The 26,784-nt window shown below is 40.9% G+C and overlaps 3 protein-coding genes across 7 annotated transcripts; 1 reads left to right on the top strand and 2 right to left on the bottom strand.

Moving 5' to 3' along the window:
* Positions 1-85: 85 nt before the first annotated feature.
* LOC145654790 (alpha-1,3-mannosyl-glycoprotein 2-beta-N-acetylglucosaminyltransferase-like) lies at positions 86-8,580 on the bottom strand. 3 transcript variants are annotated; one of them, XM_081708846.1, is made up of 4 exons: positions 8,177-8,312; positions 7,124-7,188; positions 3,461-4,350; positions 86-1,899 (listed from the first exon to the last, which is right to left on the bottom strand). In XM_081708846.1, exons 3-4 carry the CDS (start codon positions 4,307-4,309, stop codon positions 1,198-1,200), a joined length of 1,551 nt encoding a protein of 516 aa, XP_081564972.1. In that variant the 5' UTR covers positions 4,310-4,350; positions 7,124-7,188; positions 8,177-8,312; the 3' UTR covers positions 86-1,197. The 3 variants fall into 3 exon arrangements, with proteins under 3 accessions (XP_081564972.1, XP_081564968.1, XP_081564971.1); XM_081708842.1 differs by lacking the exon at positions 7,124-7,188 and having other exon boundaries at positions 8,177-8,580; XM_081708845.1 differs by lacking the exon at positions 7,124-7,188 and having other exon boundaries at positions 8,275-8,579.
* Positions 8,581-8,715: 135 nt separating this feature from the next.
* On the bottom strand, positions 8,716-21,024 carry vars2 (valyl-tRNA synthetase 2, mitochondrial). Of its 3 annotated transcripts, XM_035528961.2 has the most exons (31): positions 20,804-21,022; positions 20,585-20,705; positions 20,277-20,471; positions 20,089-20,170; positions 19,839-19,939; positions 18,084-18,205; positions 17,792-17,858; positions 17,588-17,685; positions 17,322-17,403; positions 17,063-17,182; positions 16,845-16,953; positions 16,656-16,744; positions 16,452-16,542; positions 16,091-16,218; positions 15,832-15,935; positions 15,549-15,630; positions 15,303-15,379; positions 15,090-15,177; positions 14,666-14,759; positions 13,353-13,423; positions 13,093-13,218; positions 12,787-12,891; positions 12,211-12,279; positions 12,052-12,130; positions 11,713-11,843; positions 11,161-11,313; positions 10,496-10,714; positions 10,137-10,248; positions 9,602-9,807; positions 9,228-9,377; positions 8,716-9,046 (listed from the first exon to the last, which is right to left on the bottom strand). In XM_035528961.2, the coding sequence occupies exons 3-31, from the start codon at positions 20,466-20,468 to the stop codon at positions 8,963-8,965; spliced, it is 3,231 nt and encodes a 1,076-aa protein (XP_035384854.1). In that variant the 5' UTR covers positions 20,469-20,471; positions 20,585-20,705; positions 20,804-21,022; the 3' UTR covers positions 8,716-8,962. The 3 variants fall into 3 exon arrangements, 2 of the variants coding, with proteins under 2 accessions (XP_035384854.1, XP_081564967.1); XM_081708841.1 differs by having other exon boundaries at positions 20,585-21,022; XR_014120984.1 differs by lacking the exon at positions 10,137-10,248 and having other exon boundaries at positions 20,585-21,024.
* A 70-nt stretch (positions 21,025-21,094) lies between these two features.
* Positions 21,095-26,292, top strand: LOC145654792 (E3 ubiquitin-protein ligase PPP1R11). Its single transcript, XM_081708848.1, has 3 exons — positions 21,095-21,377; positions 24,508-24,616; positions 24,786-26,292. The coding sequence occupies exons 1-3, from the start codon at positions 21,300-21,302 to the stop codon at positions 24,962-24,964; spliced, it is 366 nt and encodes a 121-aa protein (XP_081564974.1). The 5' UTR covers positions 21,095-21,299; the 3' UTR covers positions 24,965-26,292.
* The last annotated feature ends 492 nt before the right edge of the window (positions 26,293-26,784 follow it).

The raw sequence follows: 26,784 nt of genomic DNA, 5'->3' as shown, positions 1-26,784 counted from the left end.
TTCTTAAAGATTATATATCTTCTTGTTTTTGCCATGTGAAGCACTTCTCTAGTTTGTATATATTACAAAAGGCCCACAGAACAGGTTCCATGTATACCGACATATCAAAATAGTCATTTATTCTCGTAATAAATTTATAAACAACACATCAGGCAGTGGTCTTTATACTGTCATACATACATACATTTGAATACATCAAATGCTGTCACAAAAGTCTCAATATAGTGTATTTAAATTATATTAGAATTTCCCCCTCATCCCACCTACTTGTATCAATTTAAATGAATGCCTTCAAAAGAACATGTAAAGCAACATTTATGGTCATTGGTTTTGCAACAAACCTAACATTTAGGACATCTTCGAAATGCAATGAAATCTCTCCCATCTTAAGGAGAATGAAGAAGGGTTCAAGTACATTACTTCAACAAAACATCACAGATCTGTAGATTATGAGTTTTGGTGTTCTGGATGCATGAACCTTCAGGCTAATCATTCCTGGCACAAAATTTAACTTAATCAAAATAGTGCTATTTTAAAAGATAATTCTTTTTTAAAGATTATCATTTTTAAAAGATCAATCTTTTGCTTGAATGGATTGATCAAATTAGTCAACATTTACAACTGGTGTACTTGATTTAGAATGTCAGTAATAATGCCACTTAGAATAATGTCAGTGACTTGCTGGAAAAAAACTTCATTCTGTCAATCACAGGACAGATCTTGTCAAAGAACATACAATATAGTAGACAACACAAAACCAACCTTTCAATGCACTGAGTTTGAAACTAGGAATAACACAAAAGCTAATACTTTTAAACTGAGCGACAATAGTCACATGATCCTGAGAAGAACAGCGTTTCCTGCACTGCCTTCATGAGCGGTGGATAAGAAATAGCAGGACTCTGCTATGGTCTTCTCCGAGTAAGACTGTTGCATGTGCATGAGGTACCAACTTTTGTGCTGTTCCCAGTATGACAGGGTGTTACAACAACCATCACCCAAGACAACAAAGTGACTTTCCCTAATAAAATCCCTTTTCCTTCACCATGTATTTTAATCATGCATTACAATTGGGATTTTCATAATCTTTCACACCCTGCCTGTTTTCTTTGGTTTGAGAGGTGTTCCTCTCTTTCTGCATGGTTTTCTGCAGAAGTCAGTCTATTTTTTCAAGGCCCATGGCTGCAACTCAACCTTTCAACTCCAGCTCGTGTCATATTTTGTCCACCCCTCAGGGGGTGCCAGATAAATCCTTCGACCATGTGACAGAAAGCTGACCACACCTCTGTAGCCAGTACGGGGAACCCCTGACTTCAAGTCGTCCATCACCCCCAGATTACGGGCCAGCACTTTGAAACCGTCCCTGCTGGAGTACTGCACTCTGAATGGGCCAGAGCCTTTCAAACTACCAGCTTGCTGTAGATCCTCTACCTTTATCAAATGGGCACTGTACACCTCCTTAACAAAGTCTTCATCATACCGTTCGCCAATCAAATAAGACAAATCCCGTTTTGTGAAAGGCACAAATTCAGTGTTCAATTTAATGTAGCGCAGATACTGGTCAAAAAATTGACCCAAACTAACTCCTTTGCGGCCAAACGTCATAGTTCTGGAGATTTCTGGCCGAATGCAAGAACGGTCTTTTCTTTGCTGTGGATGACGCATCCAGTCATCCCAGAACGCTTTGGGCCATTTGGGCTCGAGCTCGGCCCACAACTCCTTCAGCAGCATCCATCCCAGGCCAGGAAAGAAATCTGTTCGGTATAAGAGGTCTGGCTTACCAGGGTCCACCAGACCCTCCCGTCCATTGTCGTTCCAGGCAGAGATGCACCACAGAGTGGGGTCGGAGCGCAGGATAGGGTAGAGAGCGCGGAAATACTCAAAAAAGTCTGGAGCCACCTATATGGACACAAAAGGTTTCTGAGAGTGAAATGTACAACCAAAGACATGACACAAAACATCAGAACAATAAAGTTGGGAAAATAAACTGAACATGAGCAGGATCACAAGCAATTAGTAGAACCTTTGCACACTGACCTCTCTCAGTGACCACAGGCTTTGTCATCATTACACTTCTAATTAAGTATAACATGTCAACTAAATATTTAATTCAGCTTCAATATAATTGAGTTTATAACTTAAAATCGTTGTTTTTTTTCTGGTGCATAATCAATCTAGCATCAATGTAGTTAACCCACAGTACCAATGTAGTTAATCCATAGATCAGTTAAATGTGCTAATCTGGAAGAGCAAACTGGGATTACATCTGTCAACCGTATTAGGGAAAGGGATTAAGGTCTCATCCTTTCTGCTAGACAGCAGCCTCACCCATCTGATTCTCTAGATAAAGGACCCCTAATGAGTCATGGACATTAAAAAAAAAAAAGCACTGGTAGGTGCTAACTGAACAATCTTGTTTTTCCTGCATCTCTACATTTCATTAAATTAACACAGAGACTAACACACTATCTTCACACATACTGAGAAAGTTATCTGTGAAAACGGTATTAATCATTTGAAGTGACACAGTAATTGTAACCCAAAAAGGAGGGTCCCAGTCAAGAGTCAGTGGTACCCCACTGGGGCACCACTGCAAGAGGCAGGGGGTCCTCAGTCTGTGGGTGCCTGCATGCCCCTCCCCTTCTCCAGTGGTCCCAGTCTAGAATAAATGCATTATACTGGACATGCTAGTGCCATTTCAAGTGCCACTATTCAACTGATAAATTCAAATATGATAACAACAATTTGCATCCATTAGACACAAAATGTTTCCAGTGGCTCAGTAATGATGTTGTACTGTGTTCTCTGGGCACACCAGGTGAGAACTTAATTTCAAGGACATGCCCTGTAGAGTAGACTTTTATTTGCTGCTCAGGAAATTAGACTTTGTAATCAGTTTGGCTGTGAGACTTTGAACAAGTTCAAAATCTTGCAGATAAAAGAGGGCCCTGCAACAAGGACTTGTTCTTTTATCCTTGTGCCACATGAATTTTACAGGCAGAGAGGGTTTTGATGTCAAATACTGCACAAAAACTTGAGATTTACCCAATGCATGACAGGTTGAAACCTTTTTCCATAGTACTGTACTGTATATAAACATTAATACATTATAGATAAATGAGCTATTGAAATGAAAAACCATACATCAGCCATTTCCTGCTTTTCTGTAATCCATTATTTTAGTTTTTGATTTTGTACATTTAAATTAAAATATACATTAAAATGCTAAATACGTTTTATTTAGACTTGCCTTACTTCATTAATTTGGACATTTAAAGATAAAAATTGTAATCTTTTTTTATATCATTGTTTTTATTTTGTAGAATGTGGAAAAACAGTAAATGGACATGTATGGTTTTTTTTTTTGTTGCAAGGGCTCAAATAGTGTGAGCCTCTGCATTGCTCCAGGACAGTTCAATTTGTAGGCAATTCTACAGATTGATTAGGTCTGCATTCTTACCTCCAAGTCATCCTCTACAATGACCACAGTGGAGTAACTGAATGTGTTGAACACTTGGTTTAGAGCCCAACGGTAGTGTCTGGCAATCTTGTAATAGCCCTGGAACTTTCTGTGATCTGGCCGAACTGGAATTTCTGAGAGATCTGGCTGGCTAATGTGGGTCACTTGACTACCATAGGAGCCAATTACCCGGGCAGTGTCCATGTGACCACAGTCCTGACTGACGATGATTGGGTAAAGTTCAACTGAAGGACGGTACTGTATCAGTTTGTCCAAGCTCCTTTTCACTGTGACTCTGTCACAAGCGATGACTAAGATTGGGATGACAGTTTGAGGACTAGGACCAGTAAGGCCCACTTTATTTTGAGCAAATTGTTTGTCATCATCTGACTGCTTGCCCTGGTTTAAGACTGTGGGAGGAGACATGACAACAGAAACCTGGACATTTTCCTGAATAATTTTGTTTTCATCCAGGATGGGTAACTGGGGCACCTGCTGAGGTTCTTTAAGTTTGTCCTGTTTCTCCTTTGTGTCTCCCGCGTCTCTTTTTACAGCATCTTTATGCTGTTCCCACAGTGATCTGTGACTTTGTATCTGTTTTAGAAGTTTTTTCTGAGTCTCCAGTTCCAATTCCACCTCCTCTGCCAATCTGATCACTTCACCGGCCAATCCACTGGCTCCGCCCCCTTTCCCAGCTCTCCACGCCTCTCCTGCACCTGGCTCAGCTCCTCCTCCTTCTCCAAGTCTACCAATGGGTGGCCTTCCCCACAGAAAGAGAAGAAGCAGGGCATTCCATGCGACAAATAGAAAAGCTCCACACAAGATAAGGGACCCTTTCTTGCGAACCATGGCCCAGTGACACCACACAAGGGATTGACGTGAAGAAGAGTCTAAGATAAAATGAAAAGAGAACAGTTATAGGATGAGTTTTAAAAAATTACATATTCTATTACAGGTGGTGCTGACATACACCTATAGCAAATTATAATAGACTGTTAATGCTAGCACTTTCTGCAATGCCGCCTAAAAGTACACTGAGTCTGCACTAATGTGTACAACTAAAGTATTCTTTTGGAACTGTAAAGGGTAAGAGAGTCAACAGAAGTGTCTTTTGTGAAAATATTGCACACAAGGAAGGATATGGTTTTACCCTACCCTACACTCAGAAACAGAGGAATTCAGGAATGCACTCAAAAAAGAGACCAATCTTTCACCTGCCCCAAACCATGTAAAACAGAGTAAAGTACAGGAACGAATAGTCACTCCAGGGCTCCTTAATACTGAGATATGGCCTTGTGGGACTTCTGATTACATGCAGCACTATTCTTCCCCTGCTCCCCACACCCATTCCCAAATGGATGTTCTTTCGTACATCAAACAACATTGTTCTTGACGTAACAACCTGTCTAAAATGTACAAATCAAAGTAGTTTTTAGATCTCAGCTGTCAAGGTAATTTTATTAATCATGATTCACTTTCAGTCAGTGGTAACTTTTCTTTAGTTAAAAACTGAACCCAAAGACCCTTAACAACGCAATTACCGTGGACTACAGTTACCTTGTGAAATACGACATTCAAATGATGGAGGTCTTCATGAGTGGAGGCAGTTAGGATATAGTCTATATTTTGAAGTGGGGAAGGAGTTTGCCTAGTTTGAATACCAGGCACTAAGGATTTACATCTTCTTTTTAAAATAACAGTAGGCACTGGGCATTATGAAAATTCCCTTTCATATGGATAACCAAAGTTGCTCACACCCAACCTAAAACAAATGAGTAGTGTGAGCAGGAATTACCTCCCCCAACACTATGCCTATGCTGTGGTAGATCATAAAAACCAGTAGCTGTTTCTTCCCTACATGCAACCAAAGCTTATCTGTTGTTCTGAAGCCAGGCCAGGTGCAAAAGCTGTGGCACAAGGCTGAAACGGAAACAATCTGGCCACAAAAGAAGATAATGCAGCTCATGTAGTCTCTTATGTAATGAAATTTAGGAAAAGGTTGGGACAAAAAAAAACAAAACAAAAAAAAAAAACATAAACAGCTTACTGTTAAGGTTAGAATGGGAATGCATTATACATACCCTAGACCTTACTCTGCAACTATGCTGGCATGAAGAATGCTGCCACTCCACAGCCTATGGTTATGCTGAAAGTACTACGGAAACCCTCCCCCACCCAGCAACAGGAACATGACTCTGGTATCTCTTTCCGTCATATGGTGAATTTATAAGTTCACATGTTTTCAGAGTAAGCACTTTTTGATTAGCAAGAAAACCAGTGCAACTTTTCCAGGACATGGTAATTATACTGACAGTATTCAAACGAACAGCCACTGTTCCTGAATGGACTAATCACTGTTATATATTAAAAAAACAAACAAAAAAACAAACAAACAACAACAACAAAAAAAAAACATCAGACATAGTACACACAGTAATGGAGATCACGAAAATGAAAACTGATTCAATAACAGCTCACTATAAAAATTACACCTTTACAGTAAACATAAAATTATGTATTTGCAGTTAAACTACAAATTAAATTTAGGAGTCTTCCATCAATCTTGTAACATTTTTATAAGGCTGATTACATCTTTTATACCTGTAAAATTCGGAATTAAAAAGTGAAAGTAAATATTTTCTCAAATAAGCCATCCCTTTTAAACATAAAACCATCCCTTTTTTTAGCATGAAAAATAATTCTCAAATAAGAATGGATTGCCTTTTATATGTCCATCACTGAAACAATAGCTGGTGACCTTTCAGCCTGTGAAAAGTAGCCTATATTTGAAATGACAAAGTCCATTCATTCCCAGTGTCAGACACGAGTGTGCACAGGAAAAAAATCAATACAGAAGACTGTCACACACAAGTCACTCATTGCTCTGTACTGGCTAGGATTAGATCCTAACAACTGTTTACACCAGATAGAAGTTTAAATGACCCCTTAAAAAAAACCTACCCACCTATATGTCATCAACACCACCACTTGTATACAAAAGCAAAAGCTCCTCAGAAATAAAAAAGAAATACATCACGTAGTAGTCACAAAATGAAAATACTGGAAATACAGCCTAGACAAAAACAAAAAACAAAATAAACACACACCTAGACTAACATGAAGAAATACATAATAAGTACGTGAGGAAATCCCGCATTCAAAAGGAAGATATGAAAGTGTCAGTGCTGATTACCTACAACACCAATAAACTCTGTAATAAAACTGAGCAACTAAGGTTCACACTATCCTGTTAAAGAAATTGTGTGAGGTGGCTTCGCTTTACATGGTTATATTTGTATACATCTAGGACTACTTACACTACTATTTTGTCTCTATTTTCCACTAATAAAACTCAAACTAGACCAAGGTGTATAGCCATACTCCACTAGCATCAACAAATGTACACAGAGAGGTCTAAGATTTCATAAAAAACACATATAGACATGTCATGATTGCAGAGAAGAGAAAAAATGGTAAATGAGGCAAGAGATGTGAAAAGGAAAGTACTGTAAGATGTAAGGGCATGAGAAGTTTTAAAAACGTTCTGATATAATAAGTTCTAAGAAAAAGCATAAGAGAAGAATAAGGGAAATGAAAGCAACAGCATGTCTACTATGAAAAGACAAAAAAGGGAGAGAAAAACAAGGTATATTTGAATGGTACCTGGATAAAAAGCGTTTACTTTTTCCACGTCTTTCTCTGTTCTCAAGAAGCTTATTAGTAGGTAACTGACGAGACCAAGAGAAGAGAAGAAAAAAAAGGGGAGGGAATATATCCCACTGGTGCGAAAGACCAGCAACACACGCCCTAAACTCCACCTTCTCGATAAGCCCCGCCCCTTCAGGCCAACAACAGACACTCAAACTCCACCCTCTCCCTAAACCCCGCCCCCTTAACACTAGGAACATACACCCCCAAACTCCACCCTCTCGCTAAGCCCCTCCTCCTCACACTTTCACTCCTGGAAACGTGTGAAAGCCTGGTAGGTTGCCTTGCACAACTCAGGTCGAAGTTCATGTCTTACTGATGCAGGTGCAACAGCGCAAGCATATACTTGCGAATGTCTGGGATAAATGTGAGCTTTTAATTTTTTTTTTTTTAATGTCACGCATTGTAGAAAAATTGTCTACAGAAATTCACCTAATTTGGTCATTTGTGGGATAAACATTACAAGCAATATAGCTGGGTGTTTTTTCCACACACAAACAAAATTGTTTAGCTACTGGGCTAAAATGGTACAGTCAGCAATTAGTTGGGTACTTACAGTAAACTGACCGTTTAAACCCGTTTAAAGCTGGTGTTCTAGCTATCTTGCAGGATAAATGAAACGTTAAGTCCTGCTGTAGTGTACCTTAACCTAATCGACACGCAACATTCCCCTGCAGATCAGTTCGTCAAAGCTAACCCATCAGCTACTGCCTGGTCCGACCACACCAGTCCAGTGAGGTATTTTAGCTAAGTCAACTAGCTCGCTATTTTTTTTTCCAGGTTTTACACAGTTAAACCAATCCCAAGATGTGGCTACATATTTTCTTCCTTTAAAAAAGCGCACGTTAACTCTCTTTTAAAATTAATTACCCAAGAGGTTATAAGCTAGGTAACGTTTCCTAGCTGGTTCACTTTCACCGGGCTAGTTCGTGTGTGACCAGCCGCTGGCTAACCGACGCGTATCCAAGAGCCACCCGGCTCAGCCACAGCCTCGTCCGCGGTCCTCACCTTTCTTCATTTCGGCGCAGCCGCGCCGCCTCGGCAGACGGGGGGGTGGGGGTGGGGGTACAAGCTAGCGCTGTGGTGGCGAGGCGGATCCGTCTCACCCCTGGCCGCTCACAGGTCCCCCGTCGCCAGCCTCCGCCGGTGCCTCTGCTCCTTCATTCCCTCTCCCGTTTATCCTTCTCAACCATTTTTTATTTTATTTATTTTTTTTTAGCGAGGCGCCATTTAGATATGTGCGGTTCTAATAACTTTGATTCCAGCTCACAGTATAGCTAAGAAATAAATAAATAATTGGGTTTTTTTTTTTCTTACACGTTTTAAGGTGGATCTACGGCGGTGGTTTTCATTCGACGCCGCCGTACGTGTAACGGCGTTTTTAGGCCACTTCCGGATTGACTTATTAAGATAGGCCAAACCCTCGCGCAGTTCTCCTCCCCCCTAGCAACAGTGCGCCTTGACAACCGCGAGTCCTGCCGCCGCAGCCTGCGCTTTCTGTAAGATTGCCCCATACCGCAGTTAGAGATCTAATTTGGACAGCAATGCGTGATGTTTTAGCTTGATTTTTTATTTATTGCTGAAAAAAAACCAAAAAACAAACAAACTGGCCGTACTCAACTTTCATAAAGACGAATTCTGTTTCTCAGTAAAGGTTCCATAATCTGAACAGCTGAGTAGCTAGTTACATGGTGAGCAAGTTATTTCATGCAGCCAACGTGTACAAAAACATTTATTTAAAGAGTGCCTGCTTGAAGTGTAGATGCAATTATTTGTCGCTCTTCTTACTCTTCGTTAACTGTCTGGAGCATTTTTTACATCCTTCAAAACTAAAAGCTGGTTATCAATGCTCTTTAGTTCTTGCTCTAATGCTGCAATCTGTAGAGGGTAAGAAACGAGAAAAAGACTACAAGTTGTTTTATTTAAATGCACAAGAATACTGGCTATGTTTAGCAGGAAATTAAAATGGAAAACAATATGTAGCTAAGCATTAATATAACATGTAGTTTTCATTCCTTCATGTAAAATGATTTAGCACACTCCTCTAGTATATGTTCACCTTATTTTGTGTCTCCTGTTGAATATGCTCAGGTGCCTTTTCTGTGTAGTCTGGCACTTTGGTCTGAGAGAGAAATCGCTGAAGTTTGGAGAGAAGCTTTTCTCTGCGCTGGGAAAGGAGGGTTACCTGTTTGTCAGCATTACTGAATTTCTATAGAGAAAGAGTATGAGAGAAAGAGCACACTACATTGATTACCTTGATACCTTTTAGGGTGAATATATAATATGCATATGAATATATGCAGTAATAACTTTTTTTTGTCACTGTATTATAATTTAATTATACATGATACTCTATGCTACTGGCAAGAGAAACCAGCCTCATGGCCCATAGACTGTCTGATAAACTGAAGCACTAGTGCATTTCTCTGCTACCTGCACATCAAGGTGTAACTGGATGGAATGGCCAGCCACACCAATGAAGCTCCTTTCAGGTGGTGGAGGTGCAGAGAAGAATGGCAGGGAGGCAGCACCCTCCAGAGGACAGTGCAGGTAAAGGTTAGAAATCCGGCCCAGAACACAGATAGCATGGCTGAAATTGTAGAGGGTCTGAGCCGTGTCTGGTGTGCACACTGCCCACACTATAGGGAGATGAAAGAAAGGTGTTTCAAAGTTCAACAGAACACTGACTTTTTCATGTTACTTCAAAATGGTTGTTAGGGTAAATAGTGTTCAAAGTTTATTTGTCACATACATAGTCATACACAGTATAACTGGCAGTGAAATGCCTTTGGTGAATGCTCTGCCCGTGGCCGAGGAGAGATACATAAAATATACTGAACAGGGAAACGGATGTGGATTGGATTGTAGTATAGTACTGTAATTTTATATCCACTCTAATTTTCGTCCTAACAGACAAAGCAAAACAATAGGAAAAAATGCACTTAAAAAAAACGGTCTTGGGACTCACTATCAGGTCTTTCCTTGGTTATGTGATATTGGGCCCTTAGTGACCTTGCCACCCTAACCACTTCCTTTACCAGGGGGAAATCAACTTCCTCTTGAGGAAATTGCCAGTGAATCTGGCAGGAAGCAGGAAGAAAAAAGATAAGGCCAAAATCAGGAAATTAAGGAACAGTGCGCAGTTATATAAACAGTCAATGTTCTCTGCTCAGTGTTCAGTGTTAATTGCTGTCAACTGGTGACAAAATCATTATTGAACATTTCCTGCAACCAGATAATACCTTTTGGGCCATAATTCACAGATGTCATAGTTTTCTAGCTAAAGAAACATACACATGCATATAATTCCAATTTTCTTTGGCTCACCAGCTGAGAGGCCTTTGGGTAAGGCTGCACACACACGCTGGTCACAGCCCTGTTAGTGTCTGGACCATAGGGCTGCAGTCTCTGCCATAGCTCCTCTGTGAGAAAGGGCATAAACGGGGAGAGGAGGCAGAGAGAGAGAGACACGCAGTGATAGAGCACAGCAGTGGCTACCTGCCTCGCCGCCATGTCCTGCTGTTTCAGCACTGGCTTGATGCATTCCTAAATGAGCAGGAAGGAGAGAAAGCAAGACAGCCAATCTTACCGAGCAGACAGTAGTCGAGAGAGATCGTAGATTTGGTAGAATCCCTGATATTAAAGATGCTCATTATATGTCATTTGTTAATATGGCAATACTGGACTCCCCAGTACAGATATGGTGCAGGGCTGCAAATTTGCAAATGATTTATTCAACACATCACAAGTCGTCTTGTGTAGTGTGAGCATCCTTACGAACCTTAGACACAGATAACTGTGTTCTGGGCATTCTGATGAATCACACTTTTCATATGATCCAAAAAAATGCAAATCATTTTTGCAAAAATATGGATCAATCTTTAATCGCATCACATTCAAGGATCACATCAACTGTGGTTTTAACGCAGCAGTGCAGTGTTTTCCTCCTCATCATGGAGCCGTACCTGTCAGAATCCAGGGACAGAACTCACCAGATAGACGTCACAGAGGTCATGGAGCCAGAAGGAGTGCAGAGCCGACGTGACGGCGTGAAGCTGGTAGCTCTCAAAGCTGCTCTCACACTGCTGCACGGTGCCCGAGAGACGCGAGCAGATCCACCTGTCTATGCTCGACACGGGAGATGTCTGAGGAAGAGAAGAGAGAAACGGGATGTGAAGAGTGTTTGGGCAAAGAATCGGTGACATGATATACATTGCCATTGCCATATACAAAAAGAAAGCTATGCTCAAAATAAAAAGTTACTAGTTTTGCACTGTTTTGGGCTCGTGTCTGTAACTGATTTTCAGCATATTCTGTTGTTTAGCCTTTGCAGAACTCCAGTAGGAGTCTAGTATATTAAGATAAGATAGAAAATTAGCAGAAATAAGAAAGTTGAGAAGACAGGAGTCATAACACAGTAAGACAAGACGCAGCCTGTTTTCTAATGTTAAACCAAGGGGAGATCAATAATAACAGGAATATGTAAATCAGCTCTCCTGTGAGTAAGCTTTAGCCTGTACTGTGCATGTTATCGTAGACGTTACCTCAGACAGCGGCGTCACTAGAACATCTGTGTCCACAAGAGCACCCAGGGTGAAACGCACAGTCTGCCACATCTTGTTACAAAAGTGTCTGCAGCCCAGCACCCGAGACATGGACAAACTTATGTCCTCCCCTGCCAGTTAGCCATGTGGACAGATGGAGAGAGTCAAAAGAACACAGATCCACACACAAATGGGAAGGAAAGGAAGGAAAAATTAAAAAAATATCCATGCTATCAAATTACCTCTGAAAACTCTGTGGACTAGAATGTGACAAACTTGTTAAACTATAGGTGGAATATTTTTGTATGTTCATACTGAAGAACACAAACAGGCACCGACCTTGTGCTTTGTAAGAGCAGAGAGCAAATCGTAAGGCATCTGTGCCACATTCTGGAATGCCCTCTGGGAAATCTTTTCTCTGTGAAGGTGAAACATGGAAAACATTCTGAGCTATGAGATCAGTTGTAAATCACTGGAACACACGGTGTCTTTACTGACCTGTGCCTCCATAGCAACGGATTTCTCTCTTGGGTCCAGATTCCCTTCCATTACTTTTTTTTGAAGTCCCTAAATAGACCACAGGGATATATGATGGACACAAAGATCTACTAACTCTGAGTATACATAAGATGCCTGCTGATTCGACTTTGGTGTTTTCACCAGTAAAACACAAATCTTTACACAAAGTGTCCTTGAACTGACTCATTATAGTTAAAGAGTAAAGATGAAGGAATGCTACAGCTTGTACTTTCATCCTTATAACAGGGAGGTAAAAATAAAATAAATAAAATAAAAAATAAAAAGCCTAAATATGTTCTCAAAGATCTCAGATGCTGACAGCTTTTCGAAAACCTGAAATTTGGTGCAGTTTCCAACTTTATTAAAGAGTCTCTTAATAAAAACAGCTCAGTCTTAAAGGGAAACATAAACCATATGAACCTGAGAGCTGGCACTCTTGATTCAACAGAAGCTGTGGCCTTCAAAATCTACAAGGATTTATTCTCCATACAAGGACTGTTCTTATATTGAGCCACTGATGCTCTGCTAATCCCACAGTGTCCACTGGCAGCATACCTCCAGAGAGACACCTGAGATTACATCCAGAGGGTCGACGACATTTCCCAAAGATTTACTCATCTTTCGGCCATACTTATCTCTCACCAGCGAATGAAAGAGCACCTGAGAGTTCAAGAAATGAAAGGGCAAAAATCAGATTAAGAGATGTGTCAAATGTGCAGAAAACTCAAAAACATTTTGTGTGACATTTGTTTTGTACCTTTATTTTTATCCATGTTTTAATTTTTCAATCTGAGTTTGTATTTGAGTTCCTGGGTCTCTAAAGATGTGACATTAAAGATGTTAAGAAGATGACTACAGCACCTGTTTAAAGGGCAGCTGGCCAGTCAGTTCTGTGCCTAGCATCACCATCCTGGCCACCCAGAAAAAGATAAGGTCACTTCCTGTCTCCAGAACAGTATTGGGATAGAACTGCTTCATGTCCTCTGTCTGTGGATTGGGAAGTAATCCACAGATATATTCATTTAGGATTAGTCATGATTTAGTTTTTTTTGTTTTGTTTTTTTTTAAATCTATGTGCAATTTACTTTCTTATCTAACGAAAATCCAAAGGAATATTCTACCTGCTGAGGCCAGCCTAGTATGGCAAAAGGAAAAAGAGCCGAAGAGAACCATGTGTCCAGCACATCTGGATCTGAAACATGAAAGGTAGAGGTAGTTGGAGTCGATTGAGACATGATTTCATTTTAAGATTAAACAATTTTGTTTTTCAAAGACCCATCTTAAGCCTCAACCTAGAATTAATGAATACTTGTATGGTGATTCTTCAATGAAAATGCTTTTTCTTGGCAAAGCTGAGGAATTGTGCTTTTAGCCTTAGTGTATGCTTAACCTGTAACATCAGGTAGAGATGTATAGTCAAACCTTATACTATACAGAATTGGTGAGTAATGGCAGTGTTCTGGAGAAAGAGATATAGATATATTCAAAATTGTAGAAAAGTACACAGAGTTTCCAGAAAAACAGAATGTTTCAGCCAGAGGTCCTTCTTCAGCTGTTCAAAGTGCTTCACAGAAGGAGATGCCATTTCATCAAGGAGAAGCACTTTGATACCACAGCAGATGATGCACCTCTGTCTGAAAGGTCATTTCTCTATAAACAGAACACAATAAACAGTACTTTACAACCCAATTAATTACACAGTACTTTACTAAACTATTTTGAAGATCTATCTCTATCTACTTCTCCATTGCCCTTAATTGATGTTCTCTTGCGAAATGTCATGATGTTACTGAGCCTCAAACCCATCTCAGTTGCCATGGCTACTCCGACCAACCCCTCATATCCCCTTCTGTAGCCCACCACACCTCCACCCCAGCCAACTACTTCTCCATTGCCCTTAATGGATGTTCTCTTGTGGGATGGGTCTTGGACACACACACACCATCAGGAAAAGACTAGGACCTCTAGAAAATTGGACTACACAGCAATTACTTATTAGTTTATTATTGGTTATTTATTTTTCTCTTAAAATTGTTATTATTGTGGTGAGCGCTGTCGGCCAGAGTTGGATGGGGCCCCCCTTCGAGTTTTCCTCTCAAGCTTTCTTCCTCATGTTCTTTTTCCTTTCCATTGTCGCCATTGGCTTGCTTACCGGAGGCCTGGACTTGGGGACATTTGTAAAGCTGCTTTGTGACATGTAAAAAAGCACCACATAAAGAAATATTTGAAGTTAGGAAAGAAAAGAGAAAGAAAAGGAAAGAAGAGAAAGAGCTGGTCTGTGCTCTCAGAACTTTGGAACCCCATGGCATGAACATTATGATTTAAGTTTGTTCCTCCTCCTGAAAATCAAAAGCACTTTGCTTGCACAGCTGATGAAGGAGTTCTTAATCATTAGCAAGTTAAACTGATGATTGAAGGCAATGATTATAGTCACCCTGAGTCAGAGTCATGGCATCAGGGCTTACTCCGAACTTAATGGCAGCACGCTCCCTGGCCTGTGCGTCACTGCTGGCGCAGACCCACTTCTCCTGAAGAGGAAATGTTCAGAATTTCTGTGTGTGTTTCATAATGGGGAATGTGCCTGAATTTCACTCATCACATTTATCTAAACCTAAGCATTCCCTGGTTTTGAAAGAATGTAGCAAAACGTTGAAACATATATGAAAATATTTTAATGGATTCAGTCTTAAGTTACTGAACAATGGTTAGAAGGGTCTCGATATGGAAACCTGTGTAACTAAGACAAATATAATCTGTGGGTTTTTTGTAACCAAGACATCCACAGATATAATTAAGTAACAATGAATGAATGAATGTTATATAAATGAATCATTAATTTCTCTAAAAGCTGATCCTACTTCTTGTGTGTCATCAGAGTCTGGAAAAGACACTCGATAAGCTGGAATCTGATGACCCCACCAAAGTTGTCTGGAAATGCACCAATCACTGTAGGAGGAGTAAGGTGATACAAGAGGGAGCATTTTGTAGACTTATAGCTGTCAAAAGATAAATTAAACCTTCATTTTTTCAAGATAACACCTGTGCAATACAATCATTTTAGAGATACATACCTGATGTTAGACAGCCAATTCTTCCAAATTTTAGTGTAGAAGTGAGGAATTATTTCCAGCGCTCCCTCATCAACAGCCTAAAAATGGTAAATATTTGCCAGTATTGGGGAGTATAAAACAACAATGGAACATTTAGCTATTGTGCGTAGATGCAAATGTTTTGAAAAGTCAGATAAGCTCATTCCTTAAACAGTACCAGCTCGATCTACAGCTACACGTTTAAAATGCGCTAGTACACATGCATACCTGAATTGCCTTTTGTGCCATTCCCTCACAACGAACAAACCACTGTTTCTTCAGCAAGGGTTCAATGACATCTCCAGATCGGCTACGGGGTGGGGGGGTGGTAGTGACAGCACAGCGTTAGGGCAAAAGGTGAAAAATACATTTAAAATCACCTTTAAAGACAAAACCAGTAGAGCTACAGTGAAATACAAACACAAATACAACTGTGCAACTTGATGAGCAGCTCAACAAAGTTTGAGATGTGAAATATGAAAATTGACCCTTGTTGTGACTCTCATAGCACCTGCAAATAGGTAAATACATGGCATGGTCCCTCTTTCCTCTGAACAGCTTCTTCTCCATCAGTGCACCAATGACTTTCTCTCTGGCCTCAAATCGCTTTACACCCTGAGAAGAAAAGGCAATGGGGTGCTCAGAATACACCAGATGAGCAGTAATCAGATGTGGGTTGTCAGACAAACTGTTGCTCCAAGAACAATACCTTACTTTAAAATGGTACAGGTTTAGGATGGGAGAATACCCAGTAATAGACAGTTCTGTACCTTGAGCCACTGGCCACAGAGAGAGGTCATGGTTCCGTCTCCTCCAATCACAGTGAGTCGTGGCAGAGAATGTCTCTGCGCAAGCACAAAGTCAGTGAAGTCATGAGCAGGAGTCAGCTTCACAGCTCCTATAGTGCAACAGGAGAGATGTGCTTTACTGTAATTCATCATAGAGAGGAAAAATGTATTTATAGGAACACAGATCTTGACTGTACAAAACATATAAGTAACTCATAATAATTTGTCTAATTTGTAGAGTATGCGCCCAACTATTTGTATTATCCAAAAACTGAAAACAAAACAATAATAACTATGGACATTGAATCAATAAACACCCATAAAACAAACAAACAAAAAATACCTGTTCCTATCTCCATGTCCACCACAGTGTCTGTGATTATAGGCAACAGCCTATTTGTAAAAGGGTGTCTGCATTTTTGTCCATGGAGACTCTAGTACGAAACACACAGGCCTAACAAGTCTTATAGATTTACGCAGTAGGTCACATCACATAAAGAGTTAGACAATGGCGACCACAGAAGAACGTATGCTTCACTATATGTACCTGATATCGGGGGTCATGAGGATGCACAGCAATAGCCACATCCCCCAACATGGTCTCAGGGCGTGTAGTTGCCACAGCGACCTCTCCGTCTAACACAGACAACAGTATAGAAGAACAAAGCTAGGTGCAATCAAGAGCAAAGTTGGATTAAAAAAACAATCCAAAATAAAAGAAGACAAAACTGCTCACCATTTCCCTCTATAGGATAGGCAAATGTAACCATGGTGCCAAATTCTACTTTCTGCTGGTAACCAGGGATGGATAAAAGGGTCTTGCCAGACAGCTGCTTTGAGTTTACCTGAACAGAAACAAGCTCACGTACAGCAGTCTTCAGCTTTAGAAAGGAGTGCTTCTGAGTTATCATTGCACATGGTCCTGCTGCGGACGTTGAAACGGCAACAATATACCTCAACGTCTGAGACGGCTGACTCAAGGCTGCAACTCCAGTTAACCAGGCTCTCAGAGCGGTAGATGAGCCCCAAGTCACACATCCTCACAAAGGCCTCTGTGACAGCCCTGCTGAAGCCCTGAAGGGAAGGTCACACGAGCGAGCAGATAAGGAAGGTAGTCAAAGAAGAGAAATGAACGGGAGGATGTAAAGGGTAATGATAAGTGAGCTTGTGACCAATGACGTGCGAGATGGACTGTGGTGGCGTTCCGTGTTACCGGGTCCAAAGTGAAACAGGCCCTGCTCCAGTCCAGTGACGCTCCTAGCTGCCTGAGCTGGTGATAAATTTCATCTCCTTTCCTGTAATTCAAACATTAAACACTGTACTCAGTCAGGCGATTCATTACTAATACACATGCACTGGGAGTCACTTGAAATGCATGCAAAATGTGTCCTTCTGTATACACAAATCTAGAAACATAAAAAAGGAAATGCAAAGCTTTACAGAAATTAGCAACAGCAAACTAGATTATAGCAGACTCACTCCTTTTTCCATTTCCACACCTCCTGCAGGAACTCCTCTCTACAGTATTCCTGCCGACGCTTGCCATAGTCCCGTAACAATCTCCTCTCCACCACCGACTTAGTCAGAGACAATGACAGAACATTTCATAAAACTCAGGGTGCTCAAAGTTCAAATAGTGTTCTCCTTCCCCAAGGTATATGGAACAGGAAGGAATAAATATACCTGTGTTGCAATCCCAGCATGGTCACAGCCTGGCACCCACAGCACCTTGTAGCCTTGCATACGGCGCCTAAACAAACCACAAGTCATTCTGTTATCAAAGTTAATTTCAGCACCACTGTGATGATAAGACATTTTCAGTGGTGAGCCACATATCAGTGCATTACATAACACAAACGATTCTCATAGTATGCATGACTAAATACACAGATGTTTTTTATTAACACCATCATGCATTTACCAATATGCACATTTTTGTATCCATGTTAAATCAAACAAATAAACCAGTTGTTACCAGCGAGCTAAAGAATCCTCTATGGCCACTGTCAGTGCATGTCCAAGATGCAGAGCACCAGTGACATTTGGCGGTGGGATGCAAAGAGAGAAATACTTGTCAACAGCATGTGGGATCTCCCTCTAAACAAATGAAAAGGAACATGTCAACACAACATCTATAACAGACGAAAGATCTCATCAAACTAGTGATATTGAAATGAACACAAAACGTAATGCCATTTGTCTTGGTCTGAAGTGAGTTAATCTAATCATAAAAGACCCTCATCCTAAGAGGTATTCAATCCAGTCTACAGTCCTCTATCAACACACCCTGTCCAGGTAATCAAGAGCTCTGAAGCACTTCATTACCTACATCAGGTGTATGAGGGGCTGGAACAGAGCAAAGAAAACATCTGACTCGGGTTCTGAGGACTGGATGGAGCTCCTCTACACAGAAAATGTGTCATGCCCTCTAAAATGGCCACAATTGACCAAAGAACCCTGATTTACACTTCACACAGTGCCTTGCAGATTTACATTTTTACACAAAGCTGTCACTTTTATCCAAAGTGACTTACATTTATGATTGAATACAACTTGAGTAACTGAGGGTTAAGGGTCATGCTCAGGGAACCAACAGTGGCAGCTTGGCGGTGGTGGGGATTGAATTGGCACCCTTCTGATTACTAGTCAAGTTCCTTAACCACTGAACTACAGATGTATTCAATGCTGCTTAAAGGTCAAAATTGCAAAAAACACTAACTGAAAAATGCTGTAATGCTTGATTGCATAAGTATTCAACTCCAGTGCTGTGGAACCTTCAAGTTTACACAGATGAAAGCTATTGCTCTAACTGGACCCAGTGGGATTTAACTGACCTCTAGCTGTGAATTATTTAAAAAGTTCAGATTTTTGGGGGATAAACACCCTCTTAATTCAAGTACTTTTAGTCAAACTGTGAATCTAAAGGAAAGTTGTAAAAATGAAGATCAAAATGTATCCTAAAGAAATGACAAATCAGGTTATAGATTAGCAGGGACTAGGCATTTTGTTAAAGGATGGACAGATGGTGAAAGACAATATGCTTGTCTTCCAGAAAAACTAAAGCTTGGGAGTAAGTTCACTTTTCAGCAGAACAATGTTTTATAATAGCAAAGCTAAAGATTTGCAGATCTCAGTTCATTCAGAAAGCTGTGACACTATTTGAAAAGTACAGTCCACAAGTGACCTCCCACCAACAACCTGGAGCAGATCTGCCAGGGAGGATGGGTAAAATTAGTCCCAAATAGTTTGCAAAGCTAGTACAAAGACCCCAACAGACATAAAGCTGTTACTGCAACAAAATGTGGTAGCAGTCTGAAGGACTCTTTAAGTAGCATTTTTCAGTTTCAAAGATCTGATAATAGTAAATACTGACTTAAATTTTCAAACAGCATATTGCTTTGCAATAAAAATATGGGCTTGGACAATCTGTGTCACTTGTAGTACAGATGAATCTGATGACTCAGGGGGGTGAATACTTTTGCACTGTTTGTATTCTTCAAAACATAGCTTTGGATTCATGGCAATTGAAACTAATATTACTCAGTTTACTTTTGTTCAGATGTTGCACACATGTCTCTTCAAAAACGGTTATTAATGGAGATAAATGTGAGGATACAGCTTGTGTTCCACCATCTGTCGGATGTAATCTATCATGCCTAGAGACTTAATTGGTTTCCTTTCCTGAGGGAAAGTCCTGGATTGCATTTGAAAGATGCTCTTCTTCTCTTACGTGTTTCTCGGGGCTGAATAATTCCTCTTTCTCCCACCAGTGATACCAGCAGGACTCCACATATTTTGGACTGTACGTCTGTGGGAGGGGCAGAGTGGTGTCTGGTGGAGAAAACAGAACAACTGGCTCACAGTTGTTCTAATACTAGTCGGAGCACAAAATTCCCAAGCACAGTTACTCTTGTTTCGGTGTATGGGTTTGCATGACTGTAATACTGTTTGGTTAAAAGGATAAAGAGAATACATGGTACCTTTCTTCTCTCCAGGCAGCGTGGCACCGGTGTATATTGCCCTCTCTTTTTCTGACCATTTCACTCCAGAGTTATCAACATTCTGTCAGATAATATTTTCCCTCATTGTCAACAAGGTCTTGGGTCAAAGGTAAAATTAAACCGCATACATTCAACACTACATTCTCTAACACATAAAGGTAGCATACACTGCTGAGTATAGCCTTTTCTCTCTTGTTTTTCCGCTTTGCCTTTTCTGCCTGAGACCTCAGAGGATGCAGAGAGGAAGAGGGTGGAGGCGCGGTCGTCTGAGAGCACAGTCTATCCCCCCATGTAGTCCAGACGCTGTGGATGCTTCCAGTGCCTGCCCTGAAACACCTGCCACTGGTAGATTTCCACATCGCCTAAAATAAAATGCAGACGGGCTGTATAAAAAAATTCAAGCCTTGTACCGTTACAGCGCCCTATTTATATGGAAGGATAAATCAAGCGCATAGTCATACAAGCAATTAAATACCTAGTAACGATAGGAAGTCCAGTGGCTAAAGCGAGGTCACTTGTCAATGCTGGCTTCGTTTGAAAGTCGCAGAACATATACACTTTTCTCCTACGTCTGAACGGTCTTAGACAGGTAGCTACTGTTGCAGTTATATTGGAATAAATGGTATTTTACAATACAGCAAAGAAATAGATAACCATCTATCTTAATGCACCTTCAGTCTGTGTACTTGGCTACCTTAGGGCGCAGACATGTTGGGAGCTAACATCAGATTTTACGCGAGTGACGGACAATATTTTGAATAAGACAGTACATTTTAAATAAATATTATTAAAACACTGCAATTAAAACCCTAGCGCCGCAACTTTGGAATATACATACAAAGGTGTTTTTTTTTTTGTTTTGTTTTTTTTAAATTAGACGCGTTTAACGCTGTCGACAACACGTAGGTCGCTGCACATCGAGCACAAAATCCGGAAAAGGTCCGTCTGCAAATGTCCTCCGACTCGTGGGTTACGCCAGGTTGAGCTGTCATTACCTCGACGCGTCGGAGCCTTACTGTGGGCCTGTTGTGGTTTTTTTATTTTTTTGTTATTATTATTATTATTATTATTATTATTCATCTTATTATTCATCTTATTAGAAAAAAACCCAACTAAACCGTTGTCGACTTGGCGTCGTTATTACACACCAAAAGGACGCGAACCTGCTGACTTTGTGCGATAACGCTGCTATGGCGGAGGTACCAGGCACGTCGAGTGAGACGATAACGGAGACCGTTCAGGCAGCCACACCGCCGCCTCCTCAGCAGGTGAGAAGATGCCTGCACCACGAGAAGTTATCATCCGATGAGGGGAAAAATATTTCAAATAGCTGGAAAAGTTTCTTATGCTTCAGCTGTTATGTGTTCCTGACGAGCACTACAGTCGATTAACGATCGTAGCTACCTTAGCTAGCCTGATTAGCTGATTAGCTAGCTAGCATGAAAGACAATTTCTACCTGCTTCTGTAATCACCGGTATTAATATTACCTGTAATCAGCTAGCTAGCAAAAATAAGACAAGTTAAATTAGCTGGCCGACTTAATGTTTAAGATATATCAGTAGCTAGTTTATAGATGTAGCTGAATAGTTTCAGTTAAAATCAAAATATCATTGATTAAAAGCTAAGGTACCGTTGGTTATGTAAACGTAATGTAAAGTACTGAGACTGATACGACATGTCTTTGCTGTGGTTCAGACTGACAGGGCAGTTGTCGTTTTGTGCAGATCTTAGATAGCGTAGCTAGTTAACACCCTGGTGTAGACGCTCACTGGTGAGCTAAGTTCAGTAATAAACTAATTGGGTTTAATGGTGTTACACGTTTGAGAAAAGCGCTGACGACGGCGACTCCCTGCAATTCTTCTCTGACATGAGTTCTTGTAGCTTTAAAACGCGACGTAGCAAGGCAACAAATACCTTGTCTCCAGTTGCTTCACTAAATAGAATAACATTTTTATTTGATAACGCAGCTCTCTTATTCGCGTATGGTTACCCATTCCGGCAATCATGTAAAAATGCTTTTTATTATTACCGATAATTTAATGTTATTAATAGCATTACAACGCACGCTGGTTTATGTATACAGTACATTACGGTATTAATTTGCAATAATCTTTTTACATTTACAGCATTTGTCCAGAGCATCTTATATAATTGCTTGTTGTTTCTGTCAAATAAATATCCTCTTGATATTTGTTATATAGGTGTTAAACATAGTGTAGCTGGGGCAGCAACCACACCCTGTCTTTTAACCTAGGTCTTGCAAGCAATGAACTTGTGCTCTGGCCACTGGAGTGATGGTGTAGATCACACTGCACTCAACTTCAGGGAGCAAACCTCTGCGCTTCACCCATTCCATGTGTCCCTCATGCAGTCACCCTTCATCCAGGGCCACAGCTGTGCCTTTTATCAAGGGATCACACTGGGATTTGTACCATCCCCTCATTACAGGGCATTCCTTTAACCATGAACACATTCACAATAGCCTCACTGGGCCATCCCAATTCTGAGACTGCTTGTAGTGAAGGCTGAAAACGGCACCCAAACCTTTTCTCAAACCCAAGTCTTGCAGCGGAAAACGTACACTGCCTACCAGAGCAAAGAGACGGAGCACCACAGGACTGGCCCAGCAGCCAGAGCACCCATTTTACCTTCCTGAGAGACGGTCTCCCTCACACGACCCTCTCCTTTAGTTGACGACGGTCTCCCTCACACGACCCTCTCCTTTAGTTGACGACGGTCTCCCTCACACGACCCTCTCCTTTAGTTGACGACGGTCTCCCTCACACGACCCTCTCCTTTAGTTGACGACGGTCTCCCTCACACGACCCTCTCCTTTAGTTGACGACGGTCTCCCTCACACGACCCTCTCCTTTAGTTGACGACGGTCTCCCTCACACGACCCTCTCCTTTAGTTGACGACGGTCTCCCTCACACGACCCTCTCCTTTAGTTGACGACGGTCTCCCTCACACGACCCTCTCCTTTAGTTGACGACGGTCTCCCTCACACGACCCTCTCCTTTAGTTGACGACGGTCTCCCTCACACGACCCTCTCCTTTAGTTGACGACGGTCTCCCTCACACGACCCTCTCCTTTAGTTGACGACGGTCTCCCTCACACGACCCTCTCCTTTAGTTGACGACGGTCTCCCTCACACGACCCTCTCCTTTAGTTGACGACGGTCTCCCTCACACGACCCTCTCCTTTAGTTGACGACGATCTCACAGCAACACAGTGATGTCCAATTGTGCATGAAAACAGTTCTGATATATAGCTCAAAGATTTTGTAATATCCCAGTATGTGTTTCTGACGTGTCTATAAATTTCTGAAGGCGGCTGTTTGCAGTTTCTGAAAGTTGGTTAATTGTGTGCAAATAACTAGCTAGCACAGCAGAGCATAATTATTGTGGGGAAAGAAGACTACACTTTGGGTTTGTTTTTTTCCAGACTTTGGCAGAGCTATGCTCAACACACCAGTGCTTCTCACAGATGAGGTTAATTATTTGTGCTATCGCCATGTCATTAGAGGGCAGCAGGTATATCTCCAGCAACTTCTCCACTATATTCCTGATGCATGTGGCAGGGCCTGCCTACTTGATGTACTGTTTGTTGGGTTCCATGCCATCTCTCTTACCTGCCATCCGTCCTACTATTTGGTATACTGTTTGTTCATTTACTACAGGTTGGCTGGGTGACATTCACATTTCCAGCCTGCTCACCACAAGGTGTTCTCATCAGGCTTTAAGCTGTTCTTTCTGGCATTACACTCCGTCACTAGCCTATATGGGGACTGTCGCAGTTTGTCACTATGTGAGGAAATCCACCCACCCTTGGTCTGCTTATGTGGGTGGCTCAGAAATGGAGGGTTTCAGCCATATATAGACAGCTTGTACCTTTTGCTGTGTATGTTTTTGAACCATGGTTTTGCCTGGATCCTTTCTTCAGCATGACTTCTCTGCCTGAGGTGAGGCAGGTTCTTGCAAGTCAGACAGGTTCATATCATCAAATGATAAACTATGACTGCTATCCTCATTTTGTGTGAGTGAGCATGTGGGCTTGATGCCATTATGCTTTGGATGCTTTGGTTGCCGGGATAAGAAGCAACAAAAGTTGCAGGAATAATCTACGTTGTTTTTTTTTCCACTTCTCATTTTTAGATCCAAGGCTGATTCCCGGTTCAGTCCATGATTTACAAAATGTGAAAGGTGTCATCTGTTTTCTTTTTTTTTCCCACATGCCACAATCCCTGAGAAGTAAGGCCAGTGTGCAGGTTGCCTAAATCAACAGCTTTAAGTTAATGTCCGCTATATATCCAAGCAAGTAAACTGTTGGCTTAAACTCTCTGGATACAGCTTTATTAGGGTAATTTTCATTAGGGTCATCTTCTGTGTCCTGTAGGAAGGAAGAAGCTTGACCATCAAGCTTCGAAAAAGGAAGACAGAAAAAAAGGTTGAGTGGTCCAGTGACACAGTGGACAATGAACACTTGGGTAGGAGGTCCTCAAAATGTGAGTATAGTTTATGCTCAAATGTCCATTTTTAGCAGGTCTCACCATTTGAAATGCCATTCCATTTATTGTGTATTGTTTACTTGAAGGTTTACTTCTGAGTTGAACGTTGTACAAAGAATTCTCTTCCTTCTCTTCCTCATTTCGAGTCTTCAATTTTGTTTGTCAGGTTGTTGCATTTACGAGAAGCCTCGACAGTTTGGCGAGTCCTCCTCGGAGAGTGAGGGAGAGGATGACGAAGGCTGTGGTAGTGCCCACTGCATTCTTGGACATGGGAGAGGTCATGGACAGAGAGAGAGCAGTGGGAACACGGTGCCCCCTAGCTCTGGGGGTACAAACCCTCACTAATTATGAGTGAGACAGTTCAATTGGTGGCAAAAGTAAAACGCAGGGTGGACAACGCATTCATAATTTTCCATCCAACTACTCACACTGTAAATCACTGCATTTCTGCATTTCAAACAAGGTTGATGAAGAGCAGAAACTTGTAGGTAAATGCAGGGTGACATTTAAAAAAAAATTCTGTCTCTTAACAATGTAATTAGTAGAAAGACTTAACAGTTCTTGCTATCTGAATGCTGTGGAAATTTTGGATTTGTTGTACATAGGACACTGGTTTCAATTTCCTTTTATAAAGTGTTCTTTATTTATTTGTCTTAAATGTTAAGATCATACAAGTTCTGTCTCTTCCCATAGTTTCTTCTTTTATTGCAAGTTAAAAAAAATGATCAAGAGCCCTTATGAAGCTTGAGCCAGTGGTCGTATAGAGTAGTGACATGTCGTAGTATGTATTATCAAAACATCTGGCTCTAAAGTTGGGGCCTCTGGTTAGAATGCAGTGTTCCCAGTCCAAAGACTTTGAGGTTGTAGACCCCAAAGAACAAGGCCAGTATCCTCTCTTAAAACAACACACTGATACAAAATGGTATTTACTATTGGAGACAAATTAGAAGAAAGAAAGAACTAACCTTAGGACTTTTACAAAGATGTAATAGAGTTGTGATTCTTGCAGTGATGTAAATGATTTCTTACTGAGGGCATATATACCTACATAATTTTTTTTTCATATGAAGTACTTCACATGGTGGAAAGTAAAAATAGTGAGAAACCACTTTCACTCATAGCATGTATCTCATGGTGAATAATTTTGTGTCATTGCTTTTGATAGTGACACTACTGATACTTTTCTTGCTGACAATCAGACATGTAAAGTCATGAGAGTAAACTTGGTAAAAAGCATCACGCATATACAAAAATCAGGACGCTTCACCAAGGAAAAGATGACTAGTACTGAGCTCTGGTTTTGAGAAGCCTGGCTAAATGGCACTAAAATTATACATTTTGTATTTGTGAAATGGGCTTGAAGTTAGATTCTCAGTTACATGTGTGTGAAAGACCTACTAGGGTAAAGGAAGCAAAGACACAGGCAATTAGTACTGTTGAGTTAAAAAGTCTCTGGTACACACCCCTGAATTATAGTGACACTTAAGCCTGAAATAATGATTTCATTGTTAGTCCCTCTTCTTCAGTGTTGTGGGTAGATAAAACCAAAACATCAACAGTGCATAGCGAGCACCATACTGAAATAGTGGAGTGTGTGGAGACAGGGCCTGTGTCAGGATATCTTAAGGCTGCCATACTTACTAGCTGTGATTAAAACTACAGCATAAATGAGACCACACGTGTGTTCATTTTTTTTTTTTCCATTCAGAGTTCTTCAGTTTGTAGGCTAAAACGAGCAGCTATGCATCGGAAATGGCGCAGGCAATAAGTAAAATCAAGCAGTGGAATATGAGAAGCACATGTAATGCGCATGGTATTACACAAAGGATCCATGGATGTGGCCTTCTCCACTTACACTTCTTTCCAGGATTATGTTTATTTTGAGTAAACCTGGGGGAGATGAGGCCTATATAGATCAGTATGGATGACAAAAGCCTATGAAAAGTTGTCTCCTCCTGCACTGAATTACAGCTGTTTACAGTCCATTCCTTTAAGGAATTTTGTAACACTCACACGTGTGCCACCATTTTCTACTACACCATGAAAGTACTGAGGTTTGTGTACTGTGAATGCACTTCTATGTACATAGCAGAAGTCATAATAGAGCAGATATAACATGAATCTGCCAAACTGCTGTAAATGAATAAATAGATCAAAAATATGTT

The sequence above is a fragment of the Electrophorus electricus genome, unplaced genomic scaffold (assembly GCF_041902795.1).
Source record: "Electrophorus electricus isolate QZ-2024a unplaced genomic scaffold, ASM4190279v1 Scaffold157, whole genome shotgun sequence".
Taxonomy (NCBI): Eukaryota; Metazoa; Chordata; class Actinopteri; order Gymnotiformes; family Gymnotidae; genus Electrophorus; species Electrophorus electricus.
Note: the sequence above shows the minus strand (reverse complement) of the source record. Positions and strands in the feature narration are given on the sequence as shown.